Source organism: Puma concolor, chromosome C1 (genome assembly GCF_028749965.1).
Source record: "Puma concolor isolate L17-30 chromosome C1, mPumCon1.1.hap2, whole genome shotgun sequence".
Classification (NCBI taxonomy): domain Eukaryota; kingdom Metazoa; phylum Chordata; class Mammalia; order Carnivora; family Felidae; genus Puma; species Puma concolor.
This window is the reverse complement of record NC_141674.1, coordinates 44133440-44150504: the sequence shown is the minus strand read 5'-3', so window position 1 is coordinate 44150504 and position 17065 is coordinate 44133440. Positions and strand designations below refer to the sequence as shown.

General features: G+C 50.9%; 1 protein-coding gene across 6 annotated transcripts in view; it reads left to right on the top strand.

Annotated features, from left to right (window-relative positions):
• The window catches only part of SSBP3 (single stranded DNA binding protein 3), a 166116-nt gene that overhangs the window by 37385 nt on the left and 111666 nt on the right, over positions 1–17065 (top strand). For 2 of the 6 annotated variants that reach the window (XM_086717056.1, XM_086717055.1), the window contains exon 1: positions 10287–10468. The exons of the other annotated variants lie outside the window; for them this stretch is intronic. In XM_086717056.1, coding sequence (XP_086573182.1) covers positions 10328–10468 — 141 coding nt within the window. In that variant the 5' untranslated portion in view covers positions 10287–10327. Of the gene's footprint in view, positions 1–10286; positions 10469–17065 lie in introns of those variants that run through there. 6 annotated transcript variants of the gene reach the window in all.

Genomic DNA, 17065 nt, shown 5'->3' with positions numbered 1-17065 from the left:
TCCAGCGGCTGGGACTTCATACATATTAACTGACTTAGATTGAGAGGTTTTTCCCCATGTAAGAGCTTGGTAGTGGAGACCCATTTATATGAATGCTTTTTATGTCCCTGAAACCTTGTGCAAGAGGCACAGATTGGACTACAGAGACAATGGGGTATCAGGGGCCTCGTTTACAAGAAGGTTTCTGTCGCCACTTTTATTGCCTGGATCCTGCCTGGCTCCTAAAGGGTGGTTGGTGTTCTGAGAGGGGGGTGGGCGAGGGGCAGAGGAAGAGGGAGGGAGAGGATCTTTAAGCAGCCTCCACACCCAGTGCGGAGCCCCTGCGGGGCTCCATATCGTGACCCTAAGATCATGACCTGAACCGAAATCAAGAGTTGGACACTTAGCCAACTGAGCTGCCCGGGAGCACCAGGGGTGGAGGTTTATGGGCAGCAGTGGTTGGTGGCATTCTTTTTTCCCCTCTTCCTTTTGGCTCAAGTAGATCATTTTGGAGGAGGACTGACTCCTGGATATGGACTAGAATGAACCCTTCCAACGAGGGGGAGGCAGCCACACTCTGGCCTTCTGTGTGCAGATGGTGCATCAGAACTTTGTTTGCTGCTTCAGATGAGTCCCATGAGATCACGTGGTCCCTTTCCTGCTCAAGGGACCTAAGGCGCTGAGAATTTGGGTACCGTGAACAGTGTCACTCAGCTATAAGAGGGACAGTATTGGGACTGGCAGCCTGGTTTGTCTGACTACAAAGCTGGATCGTGCCACGCCTTTTGTCCAGGAATCTCTAACCTTTATTCGAATTAAGTCTGAGTGGTTACAGGTCTTGTAGGAGATGAATGTAACGTGATTCTTAATTTTTCATTATGTGAATAGCACCTTTTTTTTAATGTTTATTTTTGAGAGGGAGAGAGAGAGAAAGAGACAGAGACAGAGACAGAGCACAAGCAGGGGAGGGGCAGAGAGAGAGGGAGACACAGAATCCGAAGCAGGCTCCAGGCTCTGAGCTGTCAGCACAAAGCCCAACGCGGAGCTTGAACTCATGAGCTGTGAGGTCATGGCCTGAGCCAAAGTCAGATGCCACCCAGGTACCCCGGGTACCCAAGTACTTCTTGTGTTAAATACTGCTAAAATGCAGAGGTGTATAAAATAAAAAGTAAAGAGCACCTCCTTGCACCTTGCTGCCCTCTTTATTCTGACAACCAGACTTAACCTTCTGGTCCCTTTCTTTGCATTTACATGTATTAATATCTGCTCTGGTTCAGCCCTGAAAGCCATTTCAGTTCTGACAGGAGGCCTTAGTGCGTGCCCACTCTATTTCTTTAATTTCAGCAAACCCCCATTTTTTTTTTTTTAACGTTTATTTATTTTTGAGACAGAGAGAGACAGAGCATGAACGGGGGAGGGTCAGAGAGAGGGAGACACAGAATCCGAAACAGGCTCCAGGCTCTGAGCGGTCAGCACAGAGCCCGACGCGGGGCTCGAACTCACGGACCGCGAGATCATGACCTGAGCCGAAGTCGGCCGCTTAACCGACTGAGCCACCCAGGCGCCCCTCAGCAAACCCAAATTAAATAGCAGCATGATAACTCACTGTAACTTTGGGTAAGTCACCCATTCATGAGAGATAAAACATCAAATCTCTCGTCCATATACTTGGGGTAAGAGTCTGGAGCGTCACAGGGTTTTTGAGAGAATTATGAGCCAACAATGTAATGGTCTGGTATAAGGCACAAATGAAGGTTCAAGAAAGTTACCTGAGATTGTGCCCCCGCGTTGCAAGATATAGGAATGGACGTAGTTAGTTACTCTGCCTAACTCAGAGTCATGTGGACAACAATTATATAAATAGCCATGCATACAACATAAGCTATAAGTAAGCTATAAATGTCACCAGAGAGGTGTTAGCAGCAGTTGGAGCCCCGGGCTCCAGTGGGGGAGCAGTTAAACCACGGAGGGTATTAGGGAAGGCTTTCTGAAGGCAGTGCTCTCCAAGAAGGAGGGGTGGGGGGGCCTTAATAATGCTAACTTATTCAGCCTTGACTTTGTGTCGGTCAGTGTTCACCACATTTTATGTAACCTAACTCATCTTACCCACACGAATAACCATGAGGCGAGAACTGTAGTTTTATAGGCGAGGAAACTGAGACACAGAGAGGTTAAGCGGGCCGCCCTAGGTCACACAGTAAGGGTCTGAGCGAGGATTTGAACGTAGGCATTCATTGCTCTCACTGGCCGTGCTGCACAGCCCACTGGATTTCAGGGAGAGTCAGTCTGGAGGGGTGTAGCAACCAGCATGAGCAAGGCTGGGGGGTGAGGCCACTGCTGGCAGAGCTGGGGATGGCCAGGGTGTGCGGGCGGGTGGGAGTGGCAGTTCATGACATGGCTGGATAGGGTGATTGCAAGCACATCAGGGAGCACCTAGAGCCATTAATATCTGTGATAGTTGGGCCTCCTCCCCTCCCTGCTCTGTCACTTGAGTGGGGGAGTAGCTGCCCTTCCTGGCATCTGCCTTGCGAGTGACAACTCCCAACCTGCCTGCCCTGCTCTCGGGCCTCTCAGTGGCTCATAGGCAAGCTGCCTGCTGTTCCTCAGTTTGTGTTTGCCCTTCCCTTCAGCTTTTCGAAGAATAGAGTCGTGTCAGGTTGCTGGTCATTGCTTGTTTTTGAAATTCATTTAAGAACATCTACTTCCAGGTTTGTCTTATACTAGCCATTACACACACACACACACACACACACACACACACACACACACACACACACACACACACACACACAGGCATGCATACCTTCCTTGAGGGAACCATATTGGTGACACGACAGAGCATGTCCTCACCTCTCGTACCTGTGGCTGCCAAGGGCCTTTCGACATTGTGTGTGATGCCCTTGCACTTTGATTGCTTCACCGTGCGGCACAATGGAGCCTCTGTCAACATGCCAGCTAATTAATTTTCACTTTGTAATATTGCTTCACCCCTATGCACTGTTCACGGTGTCCAGGGTTTTCCCTGGTGCTGGTTTGAGGAAGGCTCTGGAAAGGGAGGATGTGGATGTGAACCCTCCCTCCTGCCCCTTCTGCGGAGGCCTGGGTCTTTCCCATCTGCATTTCCCTCTCAGCCCGATTTCCAGTAGCTGTTTTGGGGGAAGTGCTGGGCGCTTCTTTTGGGAGAGGTCTTAATTATTAGAGTGTTAAAACGAGCACAGACCTCTCTAATTTGGTCTCCTCAAGGGCAGAGTTGTGTGAGAACCAAGAGAAGCTGAAATTGCAGACAACTGGTAAAGACGGGCTGTTTGGGTTCAGCACTGCCAAGTTCACTACCACAGTGGTGAGGAGGTGTGGGCCTCTGCCTGGGCAGGGAGAGGGCGGGATTTGTAATTAGCACATGCGCTTTGGGTATGTGGAAGGGGTATTTCTAAAGGGCTTAAAATAGTGTGTCTTTTTGGATATTAATTTGCATAGGCCATTTTATGTCGCCTTCCCCTCCCCATTTTTTACATTGCTGATGTTAAACTTGGGCCAGGCATTCACGTTTGCAGAATTGAATTTTCTGTTTATATTTTTTCCCCGTCGCTGGTGTTTTATTATGAGAAGCCTCACCTATTGTGTTGTGTTAAAAGGAGTGCTGGGTTGGAAGGCAGGAGGGACCTCTCAGTCTTTCTTGCAGCCTGACCTTGGCAGGTCACCTCCTCCTCTTCATGCCTCAGTTTCTCCATCTCTGAAGTGGAGGTGCCGAACCAGCTATCCTCATTCTTTGAAACCCATCTATTATTACACCCTTTGTAGTGGGTTATGTTTGACTCCAGAGTAAGGTTCAGCAAGCTTTTTCCGTGCAGGGCCACGTAATAAATATTTTAGGCTTTGTGGGTTGCATGGTCTCTGTCGCAACTACTCAGCCCTGTGTCGTAGCGCAAAAGCAGCCGTATATAATACAGAAATGAAGGGGTGTGTCTGTTCCGGTAAAACTTTATTAACATTTGGCTTGTGGACTTTAGTTTGCCAGCCCTAGCTCTAGAGTGTTCTCTTTGTTTTTGTTTTTTAATGTTTATTATTAATTTTTGAGAGAGAGCGTGAGCGAGTGTGAGTGGAGGAAGGGCAGAGAGAGAGCGAGACACAGAATCCCGAAGCAGGATCCAGGCTCTGAGCTGTCAGCACAGAGCCCAGTGCAGGTCTCGAGCCCAGAAACTGTGAGATCAGGACCTGAGCTAAAGTCAGACATTCAGCTGAAGAATTTCTTCAGGGAAGAATGTCTTGTTTGAGTTAGGGACCAACCTGAGCTCTCCTGAGGCCCAACCTTGCCACGAATCTGGTCTGCCCCCTAGGTTTCCACTCTGGTAACTGGGAGGTAGTCTGTCCAGACTCTTGGAGAGCAGGAGTGTCTAGCTCTATGCAAATTACCCTGTTCGGAAGAGTTGTAAGATTTGGCAAATCCTAGCTTAAGTCTGATTGAGGAAACTCTACCACAAAACAGCATACTTTTTCCCTGTATTCTTTCTTTCTGTATTTTCCCTGTGATACATCTTGACAGGGAGAGGGGGAAAAAAAAAAACCACAAAAAACAAACCCTGCTTGCTTTTTGTCAGCGTATGGCTTTCTTAGGCTTTTATTTCAACATTAAAAAAATCGGTGGTACCTGGGGTTGTTTCAGGGACAGCACTGTTCTGCTCCTTGCTCATACACAACTTCTTGTTTTTTTAAGAAACTACTTTGAGAGGCTCCTTCTTTGAGGGCCTGAGGACACTGTGGTTAGTGGGGGTAAAGGAGTGTAAATAAAGGTTACCCCTCTTCTTTGTAACTGTCAGTGTGATATCAGATGGCTGATGTGGTAGCAAGATCGTCCCTCATTTCTTTGAATAGTGCTAAATAATGTTTTTCTTCCAGGTGAAGAAATGCTCAGTATTCACATTATTGCTGAGGGCTGTCACGTGTCCTCTGTTGGTCCTTCTCTTGGGAGTTGAGGAGAAGGGAACATTTGTACCCATTTCCCAGATTGGCAAAACAAGGCAGGGTGCCATTGAAGAGCTTTGCAGTCTGGATTGGAAATCTCACGTGGCTACGACAAGCCAATGTCTTTATCGTTTTCCTGTGGAACTGAGATGTGACTCAGCAGACAGTATCTGGGGGTTCAGGGGTGCTGTGCTAGAGTGGGCTTCCTAAGGCCTGCTGCCTCCCTTTACCAAGAATGCCCTCCAGAAAGTGGAGCATCCTTACGGTGGAGGCTGGGAGGGTTATGCCCCTCCGACTCTCCCAGACTCCCCATGGAAGTGTGCAGTCAGAGTGACACAAGAGTGTGCTGTGCAAACGCACTTTGAGACCCATCACTCTAGCCCACCACCCCCATCCAGTCAGATTAGTGACTCCCGGGAAGCGCACAGCTCTTATAAATGTGAGGCTCTGCTGTTATCGGGTGGAGGGGGGAGAGAAAGGGGGAAAAAATCCACCACTAAAAGCAGAACTAACCCCTAGGGCAGCCTAGCATGTGGCTGAGATACTCTGGCAAATGTTTGGACAGCTTAAGAAGATAAACTAGGACTTAAATAAATAAAACCAACTACCTGGTCTATGAAAAAAAAAAAAAACAAAACAAGGTAGATTTGGGGGCCTGCTATTTCCAGAAGCTTTCAAGGCCGGGAGCACGTGGGGTGGGAAATGTACCATTGAGTGACCCTTCCTGGTGGAATAACTTCCTTCTCCGGGTCGCAGGAGCCCGTGCCTGTGTAGGGCCCTCCTGGAGGAGCCTGGGGTGGGCTGGAGGTTTCAACCTGGTGGAGTCCTCACTCGCCACCCTCTGTGGCCCTGAGGAGGGCCTCAGCCCAGATGCCCCTCCTCCACTCATTAGCTAATTGGTCTTTCCACAGAGCAAAGCAATCCCTGGTGTTCCCCAACCTCCTTCCTTTGCCAGGCCTATTTTGGGGGACGAGAGGACTGTCAGTGGAGAGCCTGCTCTGTGGACTGACACCACTCAGTGGACACGAGGAAAGTTTTTTTTGTTTTTTTTAATTTATTTACTTTGAAAGCGCGACAGAGCAAGTTCCGTACTGCCGGCACGGATCCCGATGTGGGGCTTGAACTCAACGAATGGTGAGATCACGACGTGAGCTGAAACCCAAAGTCTGACGTTTCACCGACTGGGCTACTAAAAGTAATCGGTACACCCAAGGTGGGGCTCGAATCCATAACCTCGAGATCAGGCGTCGCATGCTCTCCCGACTGAGCCATCCAGGCGCCCCCTGAGGAAGTTTGCTCTTACTTGAGCAGCTACTTGTGCCGGGGATTGTCCAGGGGTACAGTGTTGGCAGCAGCCCCCAGCATGCTCTTGGGGAGCTCATGGTCCAGAGTGAGGAAGTGAATGACTGGTGAGGAAAGTGGAGTTCTTCCCCTTGCTAGGGTACTTGTGTGGATGTGTTGGTCTGTGGTCTCCTCTGCTTGTCCTAACCGTGGAAATCAAAACCTGGGTGAAGATAATCAAATGCGATGTCAGACTGGGAATGAAAAGGGGTACATTCTAAATATTTCCTGAAGCTACCCAACATTTGTGAACCCTTCTTTGCTGAGCTCTTTTAATTATGTCCCCAGTCTTTTCCCAGGAGAACTTCTGGTTGCCTCCTAATTTTAGCGAGGAGGGACAGGTGACCCTGGGGGTGGGAGGGCAGGAGGCTGGCCACGCCTACCTGTCAGGGAGAGTTAAAAATGATGGGGCGCCTGGGTGGCGCAGTCGGTTAAGCGTCCGACTTCAGCCAGGTCACGATCTCGCGGTCCGTGAGTTCGAGCCCCGCGTCGGGCTCTGGGCTGATGGCTCAGAGCCTGGAGCCTGTTTCCGATTCTGTGTCTCCCTCTCTCTCTGCCCCTCCCCCGTTCATGCTCTGTCTCTCTCTGTCCCAAAAATAAATAAACGTTGAAAAAATTAAAAAGAAAAATGAGGTCTTTTACCTTTTAATGATAACGCACATTGCCCGGCAGTATCCTAGTGGTATGGAGGGCCTGAGTGTGGCCCGTATGTCCAGTAAGGTCACTTGTCTTGATTTTGGCTGTCACTTGTGCTGCTCATAGGTATTGTGTTGATATACACCACGGATTACGGCCTTGCTTGTTTTACTGTAGGGAGGAGGGTAAGCAGGCTCCCTACCTCCTGTCTGAGGTCTGGGAGGGCTTGCTCTATTGGGGGCAGCATTTCTCTGCTTATTCCACTCCAGCCATCAGTGTGGGTTGAATCGCAGCTTCAGAAAGGCTTGTCTTCCTTTTAGGGGTGTTCAGTTTTCCAAATATTTCCCCTCTCTCTTCTTCAAACCTTCGTCTGTTTAGTCTTCTGAGAAGGGAGCAAAGAGCTTGAATGAACGGCATAAGATTGAACATTTACATCTTTGTAGTCAGGACAGACCAAGTTATAGATCGGGAATCTTCAAATAACGTTATTTTGGGAATTGGTCTTGACTATACTTTGGTCCCAAATTGGCATCTCCCATTGAGGATAGAAGTTCATTGTAAAGTGTAGAACTGGAAGTGACAGAGGTCCTTCTGTGAGTGAGGGTTTGTGGAACCTCACTCTGGGCTAACCTTAACCCTTGCAAGGTGCTTTTACGGACGTTATCATATAATCCAGACTGCCATCTGAAGAGGTAGCTTGGTGTGGTTCTCCATCTTGCACATGGGGAAGTTGAGGCTCTAGGAGGTTCAGTGACATCCCTTAAGTCTTGTGTCCTGAGCTTGAGCTGGGATTTAAGCATATGGGTTCTAAAGCCTGTGCTCTTTCTATGGCACCACACTGCCTCCTAGCTTCCTCCTTTGTGGCAGCTCCTGGGGGGACCCGGACAGGCTTCTGATTAAAGCCATTTGTGTGGCCAGCTCACCTGGATCACAGATGTGGGAACCCGTAAAAACTGGCTGAGGACCCCTGAGCCCCTCTGGCATTATTATTTTATAGCTGAGAAAAGATGCCCCATAGAGAGAAGTGACTTGCCAAGATAGTACAGTGAATGTGTTTGCTGATGCTTTTTAGATGTTTGTTGAGTGCATTCCTGGTGTCAGTGTTGTTATACCACATCGTTGGGGAGAAAGCAGTGAACAAAACAGACCAAAATTCCTACCTTTGTGGAGCTCAAACTGAGGGTTCCATATTCCCATGCCATAACTTCCTACCCTCAGCTTCTAGACAGCTCCTTTATCCCACCATAGATGCGGGGAATGCAAAAATAATTTTCGTGTAATATTTTGAGCCTGAACACAAGGAGAGAGGTGAATCAGCGGGAGAAAAGAAGTTATGCAATTGACTCTAAAACTAAGGGAAAAGATACTTGGTCTGCTCATTTGTTTTAAATACCCATTCTTTCTACAAGTCAGTCTGTCCTTCCTTCCTTCCTTCCTTCCTTCCTTCCTTCCTTCCTTCCTTCCTTCCTTTCAAGGAACTTTTAAAAAATGTTTATTTATTTTTGAGAGGGGTGGCCCAAGCAGGGGAGGGGCCCAGAGAGACAGGGAGACACAGAATCTGAAGCAGGCTCCAGGCTCTGAGCTGTCAGCACAGAGCCCGATGTGGGGCTCGAACCCACGAACCATGAGATCATGATCTGAGCCAAAGTCAGGTGCTTAACTGACTAAGCCACCCAGGCGCCCCTCTACGAGTATTTCTTGAGCACATGTTATGTGCTGGGCACTGTTCTAGGTCCTCTGTATTCGGCAAGTGAACAAGGCCCTGAAGGAGTAGCAGTTACAATACACTTAGTTCTCACTGACACCCAGCAGTGGCAGGAGGTCGAGCTCTGGCTTCATGGTGGTTACCGATTTGTGATCTGAACATTTTCCCAGCATGGGTGATGAATGTTGATCTCTGTGGCTGCCCTCTACCCTCAGCATGCCAGATTGGGCAATGTTGGTGATCGATTCCAGCATGGCACCCCACCCCCCCCCCCCCAAAATGGAGAATACCTACCTGCCTTGTTTCTTACACGGGGTCTGTTCCCCGACTCATTTTCTGATTGTCTGCTCCACAGAGGCATCCTAAGCATTTGAGTTTTTACATAATGGAGTTTTCCTTACTTACCCAACTTCTCAGTCACCACCTGCAGCTTTGGCCACAAAAACAGTGACCTCTGCAGTGGGGAAGAATTTGACCAAGGATGTCTGGGGAGACTTTCTATTTATAAAACACCCTCTGCAGGTTAGTGAGGGGCAGGAAGAACATGTTCATGTCCCCTTAGGAGTCCTACCCACCCCACCCCCCTTTTTAAGGAAAAGCTATTTTATTATTTCTTTTATTTTTAAGGATATTTTATTTTTTAATGTTTGTTTAATTTTGAGACGGAGAGAGAGAGAGCATGCTCACACAAGTGGGGAGGGACAGAGAGAGAGGGAGACACAGAATCTGAAAGAGGCTCCAGGCTCTGAGCTGTCAGCACAGAGCCTGACGCGGGGCTCGAACCCACGAGCCGTGAGACCATGACCTGAGCCGAAGTCGGACACCCAACCAACTGAGCCACCCAGGCGCCCCAAGGATATTTTATTTTTTAATGTTCGTTTAATTTTGAGACAGAGAGAGAAAGAGCGATCACACAAGTGGGGAGGGACAGAGAGAGAGGGAGACACAGAATGTGAAGCAGGCTCTGTGCTGTCAGCTCAGAGCCCCACATGGGGCTCAAACCCACGAACCGTGAAATCATGACCTGAATCAAAGTTAGATGTTTAACAGACTGAGCCACCCAGACACCCCTAAAGGGTATTTTATTGAGAGAGACAGACAGAGAAAGAGCGTGAGCAGGGGACGGGCAGAGGCAGAGGGGGTGGGGGGGGGGGGAGAGAGAGAGAATCTCAGACAGGCTCTACGCCCAGCACAAAGCCCAACTTGGGGCTTGATCCCATGACCTGAGCTAAAATTAAGAGTTGGATGCCCAAGTGACTGAGCCGCCTTGGTGCCCCAGGAAAAGCCATTTTAAAACATGCACAGCCTGAATGCTCCCCTTTGCATTTTCTTCCCATCAGCACCTTACCATTTGATAACCTCTAAAGTCCCTTCTGAACTTGAGACTCCCTGGCCCAAGTTTTCTTTCCAGTGTCTGCTTCCCCTTCATTGATGGGGAACTCACTACCTGACAGGGCAGCACATTTCAGTTTTAGACAATTAGAATTAATGTCTGTTCTTGGTATTACCACCACTAAGTAGAAAGACTCCCTCTTCCTTATGACAGCTTTCTTGGGGGGGGTGGGTAATTATAGCAACTCATTCATGTTCTCTATTCTTTCCATAAAACTCCCCCACCTGCACCAGTGGGTTTCCATTTAAAATAGCTCCTGTTCTGTTTTGGAAGGCTTCTCTCCTGGCTTCTGGTTTGCCAATGTTCTTCTGAAAATGTGGCTCCCCAAACTGACCTCCAGCCCCACTCTTTGGCCTGGCACCCTCGAAGTGTCTGGAGTTGGCAAGAGGGAGAAGTGTGGCAGGGGCGAAGATGCTCTTGAGTCAGGAGCTGGCCGCGATCCGCTTTGCTCTGTGGTAGGTATTAAGTGCGTTCCCAGGCCTGTTTCCTGCTTCCAAATGCCAACATCCCTGCCTCTTATGTGAGGTTTAGCTTAATCCCCAACCTTACCTAAATGTTACTTCTATTATTATTCAGAGCTGTGGGTAGAATTTCCCTGTGTTGTTGAGAGCGTGGGTGGGGACTCCGTAGCGGGAGGCCCACTCTGCCTGGAATCCTCCTCGCTGGGTTCTTTGTTCAAAACCCCTGTCCAGCCAGGATGGTGCTGCTCTTCTAATGTTGCTTATTCGAATGTCTTCAGAGATTAGACGGGACAACTCCCTTGGTTCGCCAGCAGGGGATACTGGGGTCCAGAGGGTAGAAGTCAGCTTGTCCCCATTCTCCTGTCACATGGCAAGTGAAGTTAGCCTTTGTAGCTGGAAGGCTAACTTAGCTGGAAGGCTAAGCTGGAAGGCTTCTTGCATCTTTTCTTGGTACTCTCTCCCACCCTGGAGTGAGTCTGGAGCTGCAGCTCCTGAGAAAGGGTCTTTAGTTTGCCGGTTGTAGAATAGAATTGTCTGTGAGGGTTCTGGCTGCTCAGCCCTGGCCAACAGGTACTGGGATTTGCACAGAAACCCTCCTACCCTGCCCTTGCTTTCCTCTGTCCCACCTGAGCTGGTGGGCTGGCCAAGCGTTAGGGGCACACCTAATGAGAATCCAAGGATTCGGTGTAGCCATCAGATACCGAGGGCCTGCTGAGCACAAGGCAGGTGGAAAGCCGGCAGAGTACAGGGGATAGTTGCCATGGAAGAGGTGCTCCTTGAGGGGCAGTAGTTTTCACGGTTGTATGCATGGTGCCTGGTGCCTGGCACATAGAAAGTGCTCGACATGGATTTGTTGAGGGAACCAAAGGATTTGGATAGATGAGACCAAACAATGGGTAAGCTTGGTGGCAGCCTACCCATCTGGTGGGCTAAAATGGAAAAAAGCCGATTCCTTTTTATCTTCCCAGTGTTCTTGGAGCTCCTGCCCCATCCTGGACCCTGCAGAGGGATATAAAGGTGTGGTCACAGCCCTGCCCTTGAGTAGGTTAGGGAAGGAGACCCCAATATAAGGACCCCATGTCTAGATGGTAGGGGAAGTTAGCACTGGTTGCCCAACTGCCTTGGCTTTGGAGCATCCTTCTTTGAAGGGCCCCTCCCGGCTGCTCCTGGAAGTGTCCCCCAGGTATCACGGTGGCCAGTGCTTGCTGCCCAGTGATAAAACTCTAGTCGAAGCTAGAGTGCCCTCCCTTCCTCTTCCCAGGGATGTGGCCTACCCTTAGCCGCCCCCACCCCATGGCTGCTCTTCTGGTCCTCTTTAACCTGACTGACCGGCTGCTGTGCGTGCAGAAGGCCTGGGTGACGGGTGAGCATGATAATAAAAATCCTCACTCCTCTCTGGGCGCCGTGCCGTTTGTGGTACGTCTCGTTAATCACTTGGCAAAGAGAACATTAGCGCTTTAATTCACTGGACTGGATTTCCTCCCAGGTGTCCCCCGGCGGGGGTGAGAGGTGGAGGTGGCCAGGCTGGCCGGGCAGTGCTTGAGGCGGGGGTGAGGTGACAGGGTGGGCAGGGTTGCATTTTCTCCTTTTTCTGTCCCAATAGAGCCAGTACAGTGCCTGGGAACCCCTTCCCTGCCCTCCAGAACACACTGCTGAAGCACTGCCCACCCCCATGTTGCACATCCTGCCCCCTCCTGCCAGTTCCCCTGCCCAACTTTCTAAGTGAATCCAAAGCCTTCTGTCAGGAGAGGGGCTGTGGTGTGTGCCCAGCACAGTGGCCTCAATTTCCCCTTGCCTGCTTTGGCGGGGTGGCGGGGGTGTTGTGTTAGGCACTCTGGGGAGACGTGGGCAGTGCCTCCCACCCCCTGCTGCTGCCCAGCCTGTCCTTTGGGTCCTGGGTACCTGGCTTTCTTCCCTTCCTCTCCTGCCTCCTACCCCCTTTGCTTCTGTCTTTGCTCTCTCGAGGAATCAGCCCCCCTTCCTTGCGTCCTTCCGTCCAGGGACCCCTTCTCAGCCCTCGGGGAAACCACACAGGCCTCCTGTGCTCCCATCGGTGGGCCCTGTTTCCTTTCTCCTCCAAGTCTCCCCCCACGGAAGGTATGGCGTGAGGCGAGGGGGCCTCACCCCCAGTGCCGAAGCCCAGCCCGAGTTTTTCTGCCCCTGCGTGGTTTTATGAAGTTTCTCCTGTCAAATCCAAGAGGCTGAGGAAAGTCATCTTAAAGATTTATTCCTCAGGGACCCCCTGAACTCTGGTCGTTGAGCACAAAGAGGGTTCGGTGTCTGGGGGTGGGTGGGTGGGAGACTCTCCCTCTGGAAGGAGGGAGGGAGCGGTCTGGGCGGTTGCGGGAGTGGAGGCCCCTGCCTGTGCATCTCCGATGAGTTGCAGATGTGGGGGGTCAGGGGCGGGAAGAGCCGGCCCCCTGAGCTCTGGCTCCCCTTGGAGCATATGCACCGCAGTTTCCGGGAGCTGTGTGTGTATGGTGGGGGGGGGGGGTGCGCCGCGGGGAGGTGGGAGCTTGTTTGGCAGCAGGCGCCCATCAGACAACTGGAAAGTGCCAGTGCTTGCCTGGCCATCTGTCCCCCTCCGCCTGGCTCCTGTCCGCCTTCTGCTTACCACAGAAGGGCCCGGCAATAGTCTGCAGCGCGAGGGCACGGAGCCTGGCCGGGAGGGGCAGGCACGGTCCCATCTTGCCTTTGTTTATTCCCATCTTGTCGCCGGCTCCTGTGCTCCGCGCGAGTTGCCAGGTGCCTGAAAAGTTTGCTGTGCTGCCACTCCTCGCGGTGGTTTTGTGGCAGGACGGTGGGAAGGGAAGGTGGATGTGTGCTGTTTTGTCTGTTTGCTTAAGTGAGACCTTCGCCCTTCCCCCCCGTCCGCTGTTTGCCTCCGTCCTTGCTTTAATTTGTAAAAGCGCCGCCAGAGCCAGAGCCAGAGCTGGCCAACTCTCCTCGGTTTGGGCTCATCTGCACACCACCCTCCTCGAGCTAGTTAAAGGGTTAAAAATTATGGGGAAGTTCAGCCGGCACTTGCAAGATATGGTTGCCGTAGCAACAGGCCTTCTAATCTGGTAGGTGACCTGAGAGACTGGAGAAGATGTAGGGGTTGGTTTGGCATTTCATTATTTCATGAGGCTGCCTCTCCAGCTGGTTTCTCTGCTGAGCTTAAAGCTTGCTGTTCCTGCCACTAGAATTACTGGCACATTCCAAAACAACAGTGTTGATGGCACTAGCAGTGCGTTAATGGGGGTCTGGCCAGGCAGGGTGGGCGGAGGAGAGGGAGCTGGGTTCCAGGAACCCTAGCGTGGGACTTGTCCCCTGGCACAAGGGGGGGGGGGGGTGTGGATAGAAGGGTGTGCGCTCAGGTTCGCTTTCCTGCATACAATAGCGGCCTTCTTAAAACACCACTGTGTAAACGGAATCCTGTTTTTTAGCGCCCTGAGAGGGACTGGCTTTTTAGAAGGGTTTTCAGGGAACTTGTTTAGTTGGACAAAAATCCTCTTTAAAATTTGGGGCCCCTGTGTAAGGTGGGGGGAGACCCCCCCCCAGGGCAATATCTGCACTTGGTATTCCCTCCTCTTTTACTTACCTCCAGATGGATGTGGTCCAGAAATTCGGTTCAGTTCAACACATTCATTGCGCGTCTCCTGTGCTCCCAGCCCTGTGCCCAGAGCAGAGGGAAGTAGGACAGAATACCTAGTTCACACCACAGTCCTGGCCAGAGAGGCTCCCGGTCTCCCAGTCTGCGAGGGGCCTTCCTTTTAGAGTGACCTTGTATTGAGGACACCTTTCTCAGAGGGGTCTGCTCTGTTTCTCTTTTCGCCTTGGCTGGGATTGCCCAGAAATCCATGGGCCTGGTAATTGGTATGTGTAGATGCCGTGCTTTTCTAAGCACCGTGTCCTGCGTAGAGTTCTCTGTTAGCTCGGGCCCCGGTTCACAGGGAGTTCCAGTTGGTTGACTTCGTGGGTTTCTTGCTGTCCTCCGTTTCTTCCTTCTAGAGAGGTTGAGCATGCCTGAGATTCGTGAGGGAATTTTAGGTGGTGTCGTCCCTCCCTTTGAAAGAGCGAGGTCTGTGTGTTAAAGGCCTGGCGGGTGGCTGTGGAGGTTCACTGTTCCCATTTCATAGATGCAGAAGCTGAGGACCAGAGGCAAGGGCATATCCACTCTTGGGTCTTCTGGATCCCAGACGAGGACTTGCCCCCACTGTGCCAGGTCCTTGATGGCCTGTCCATCCGCTGTGTGTATGGCCCATGTGTGAGAAGGTTGGGCCGGAATGTGTGGTTCTTGGTGGGTGGGAATTTGGGAGATTGGGAAGTGCACTGTAGATGTCAGAGGGACAGGCACCCTTACATGATCAGGAGAGTCCATGGATGGTAGGGTGTACTGGCCACAGGCTTCGGTTTTCTGGTTCAGAAGATCGGGTTGGGTCAGTGGAATGAGAGACTCACCCGTTGCTGGCCAGCATGGCCCGTGTTGGGATGTGGGAGTGTTCTGGGGAGGACATAGAGGTGCCACCTGCAGCCTGTGTGTGACCAGCTCAACGTCTGGTCCCTGTGTGCTTTGGGTGGTCGGTCCCCTCTGCACCACAGTCTCCCATCTCTTAAAACACCGGAATTGACTTCATCATATTCCACCCGTCAGGTCCCTCGGTCCACATCCAGGGGTAGAAGCAGCATCTTGGCAAAGTTCCCTCTGTACTTCCGGGCCTCAGGTTGGTTTTTCAATAACATAGAAGGTGGCTTGAGGGTTTTGCCTAGTTTTTATCGGGCTTGGGTGTAATTTTGCCCAATTCAGTGCATTTTAATGCATTTTAAGCCCTTGTCCTTGGGCTGCTGTGTGGGGGAGGCAGGGGTCAGGCCACATCTTGGGCCTCGGAACCCTGCCCACCTTGGTCTGACCTCCATGGACTCTGGAGATGGTAATCAGAATTGGGTTCTGATTCTGCCTGTGGTTCACTTGGATACCCAAGCTCTACTTTTCCTACACAGAGAGATCTTGGCTTGGGGTAGTGGGGGAATTTAGCACGTCCTCAGGGCCTTTGTAAGTGAAGCATCTCAGAACCACCAAAGGAAAAGATCTGCAAGGCTGAAGCTGCTGGGGTTGGGCTGTGTGTCTGTGTAGCTAGATGGGTGTGGGTGTGTGTGTGTGTGTGTGTGTGTGTGTGTGTGTGTGTGTGTGTGTGTATAGTATAAGTGGGTAAGTCACTGGGTAGAGTGGGGGCATGCGGGTTCAGGTAAAGATTTCTGGGACCTCTGGGATATAAAAGTAGAGGTGATTTTGCTCTTTCCCACTTTGGCTTAGATTTTGGCCCAAAGTTCTTTCTCTCACAGTGGGCCTGCCTGATTTCCATGGAAAGAATAGATGTGCCCTGTTCTAATTAGAGAGCCCAAGTCTCCTTACATGCAAAATAAATAAAACAAACTCGGTATCCACTCCAGAGTTGGCCTAGGCCCTCAGAGACCTGCCTTCCCCACGGCAGGGGTATGTGGGGAGCCTTAGTGGTTTCCTTACAGATGAGGGAACCAAGGGCCACACGGGATGGAATGACTGCCTGAGGACACATGACCGTCAGGTTCCAGCACTGAAACCCACAGCTCCTGAGGCCCAGCTCCTCCCTCTGACCCACTGCCCCCAGTTTCTCCTGTGTTCTTGGGGTTGCTATTCAGGAGACATGCCCCTCAGAATCTGCTTACGTTCTGCAGGGTTGGGTAGGTTTTGTGCTTGTTATGGGGGATCTTAGTTGAGCCTCATGGATCTTGTTGTAGTTCTTCTATCATTCACCATCCTCTGTTTTACAGTAGGATAAAATAACAAAGAATTTACCCCCATATTGAAATTTAAAAAATTTTTTTAATGTTTATTTATTTTTTTTAATTTTTTTTAATGTTTATTTATTTTTGAGACAGAGAGAGACAGAGCATGAATGGGGGAGGGTCAGAGAGAGAGGGAGACACAGAATCGGAAGCAGGCTCCAGGCTCTGAGCTGTCAGCACAGAGCCCGATGCGGGGCTTGAACTCACGGACCGTGAGATCATGACCTGAGCTGAAGTCGGACACTTAACCGACTGAGCCACCCAGGCGCCCCTTAATGTTTATTTTTGAGTTTATTTTGAGAGAGAGAGAGAAAGCGTGAGCTGGGGAAGAGCAGAGAGAGAGGGAGACATGGAATCTGAAGCAGGCTTCAGCCTCTGAGCTGTCAGCACAGAGCCCAATGCAGGGCTTGAACTCACGAGCTGCGAGATCATGACCTGAGCCAAAGCTAGACGTTTAACTGACTGAGCCACCCAGGTGCCCCAATGTTTGTTTATTTTTGAGAGACAGAGCACAAGCTGGGGAAGGGCAGAGAGGGAGACACAGAATCCGAAGCAGGCTCCAGGTTCTGAGCTGTCAGCACAGAGCCTGAAGCGGGGCTTGAACCCACGAACACTGAGATCATCACCGGAGTCGAAGTTGGATGCTCAACCGACTGAGCCACCCAGGTGTCCCCCTCTCCCCCCACTGTCATATTGAAATTTTAAAGCAGTTGCTTGAGTTCTCCAGTTTTGCGTTGTGTATGCATTTCTGTTAAGAGTAATAGTAGTGAGTACAGGGCCAGT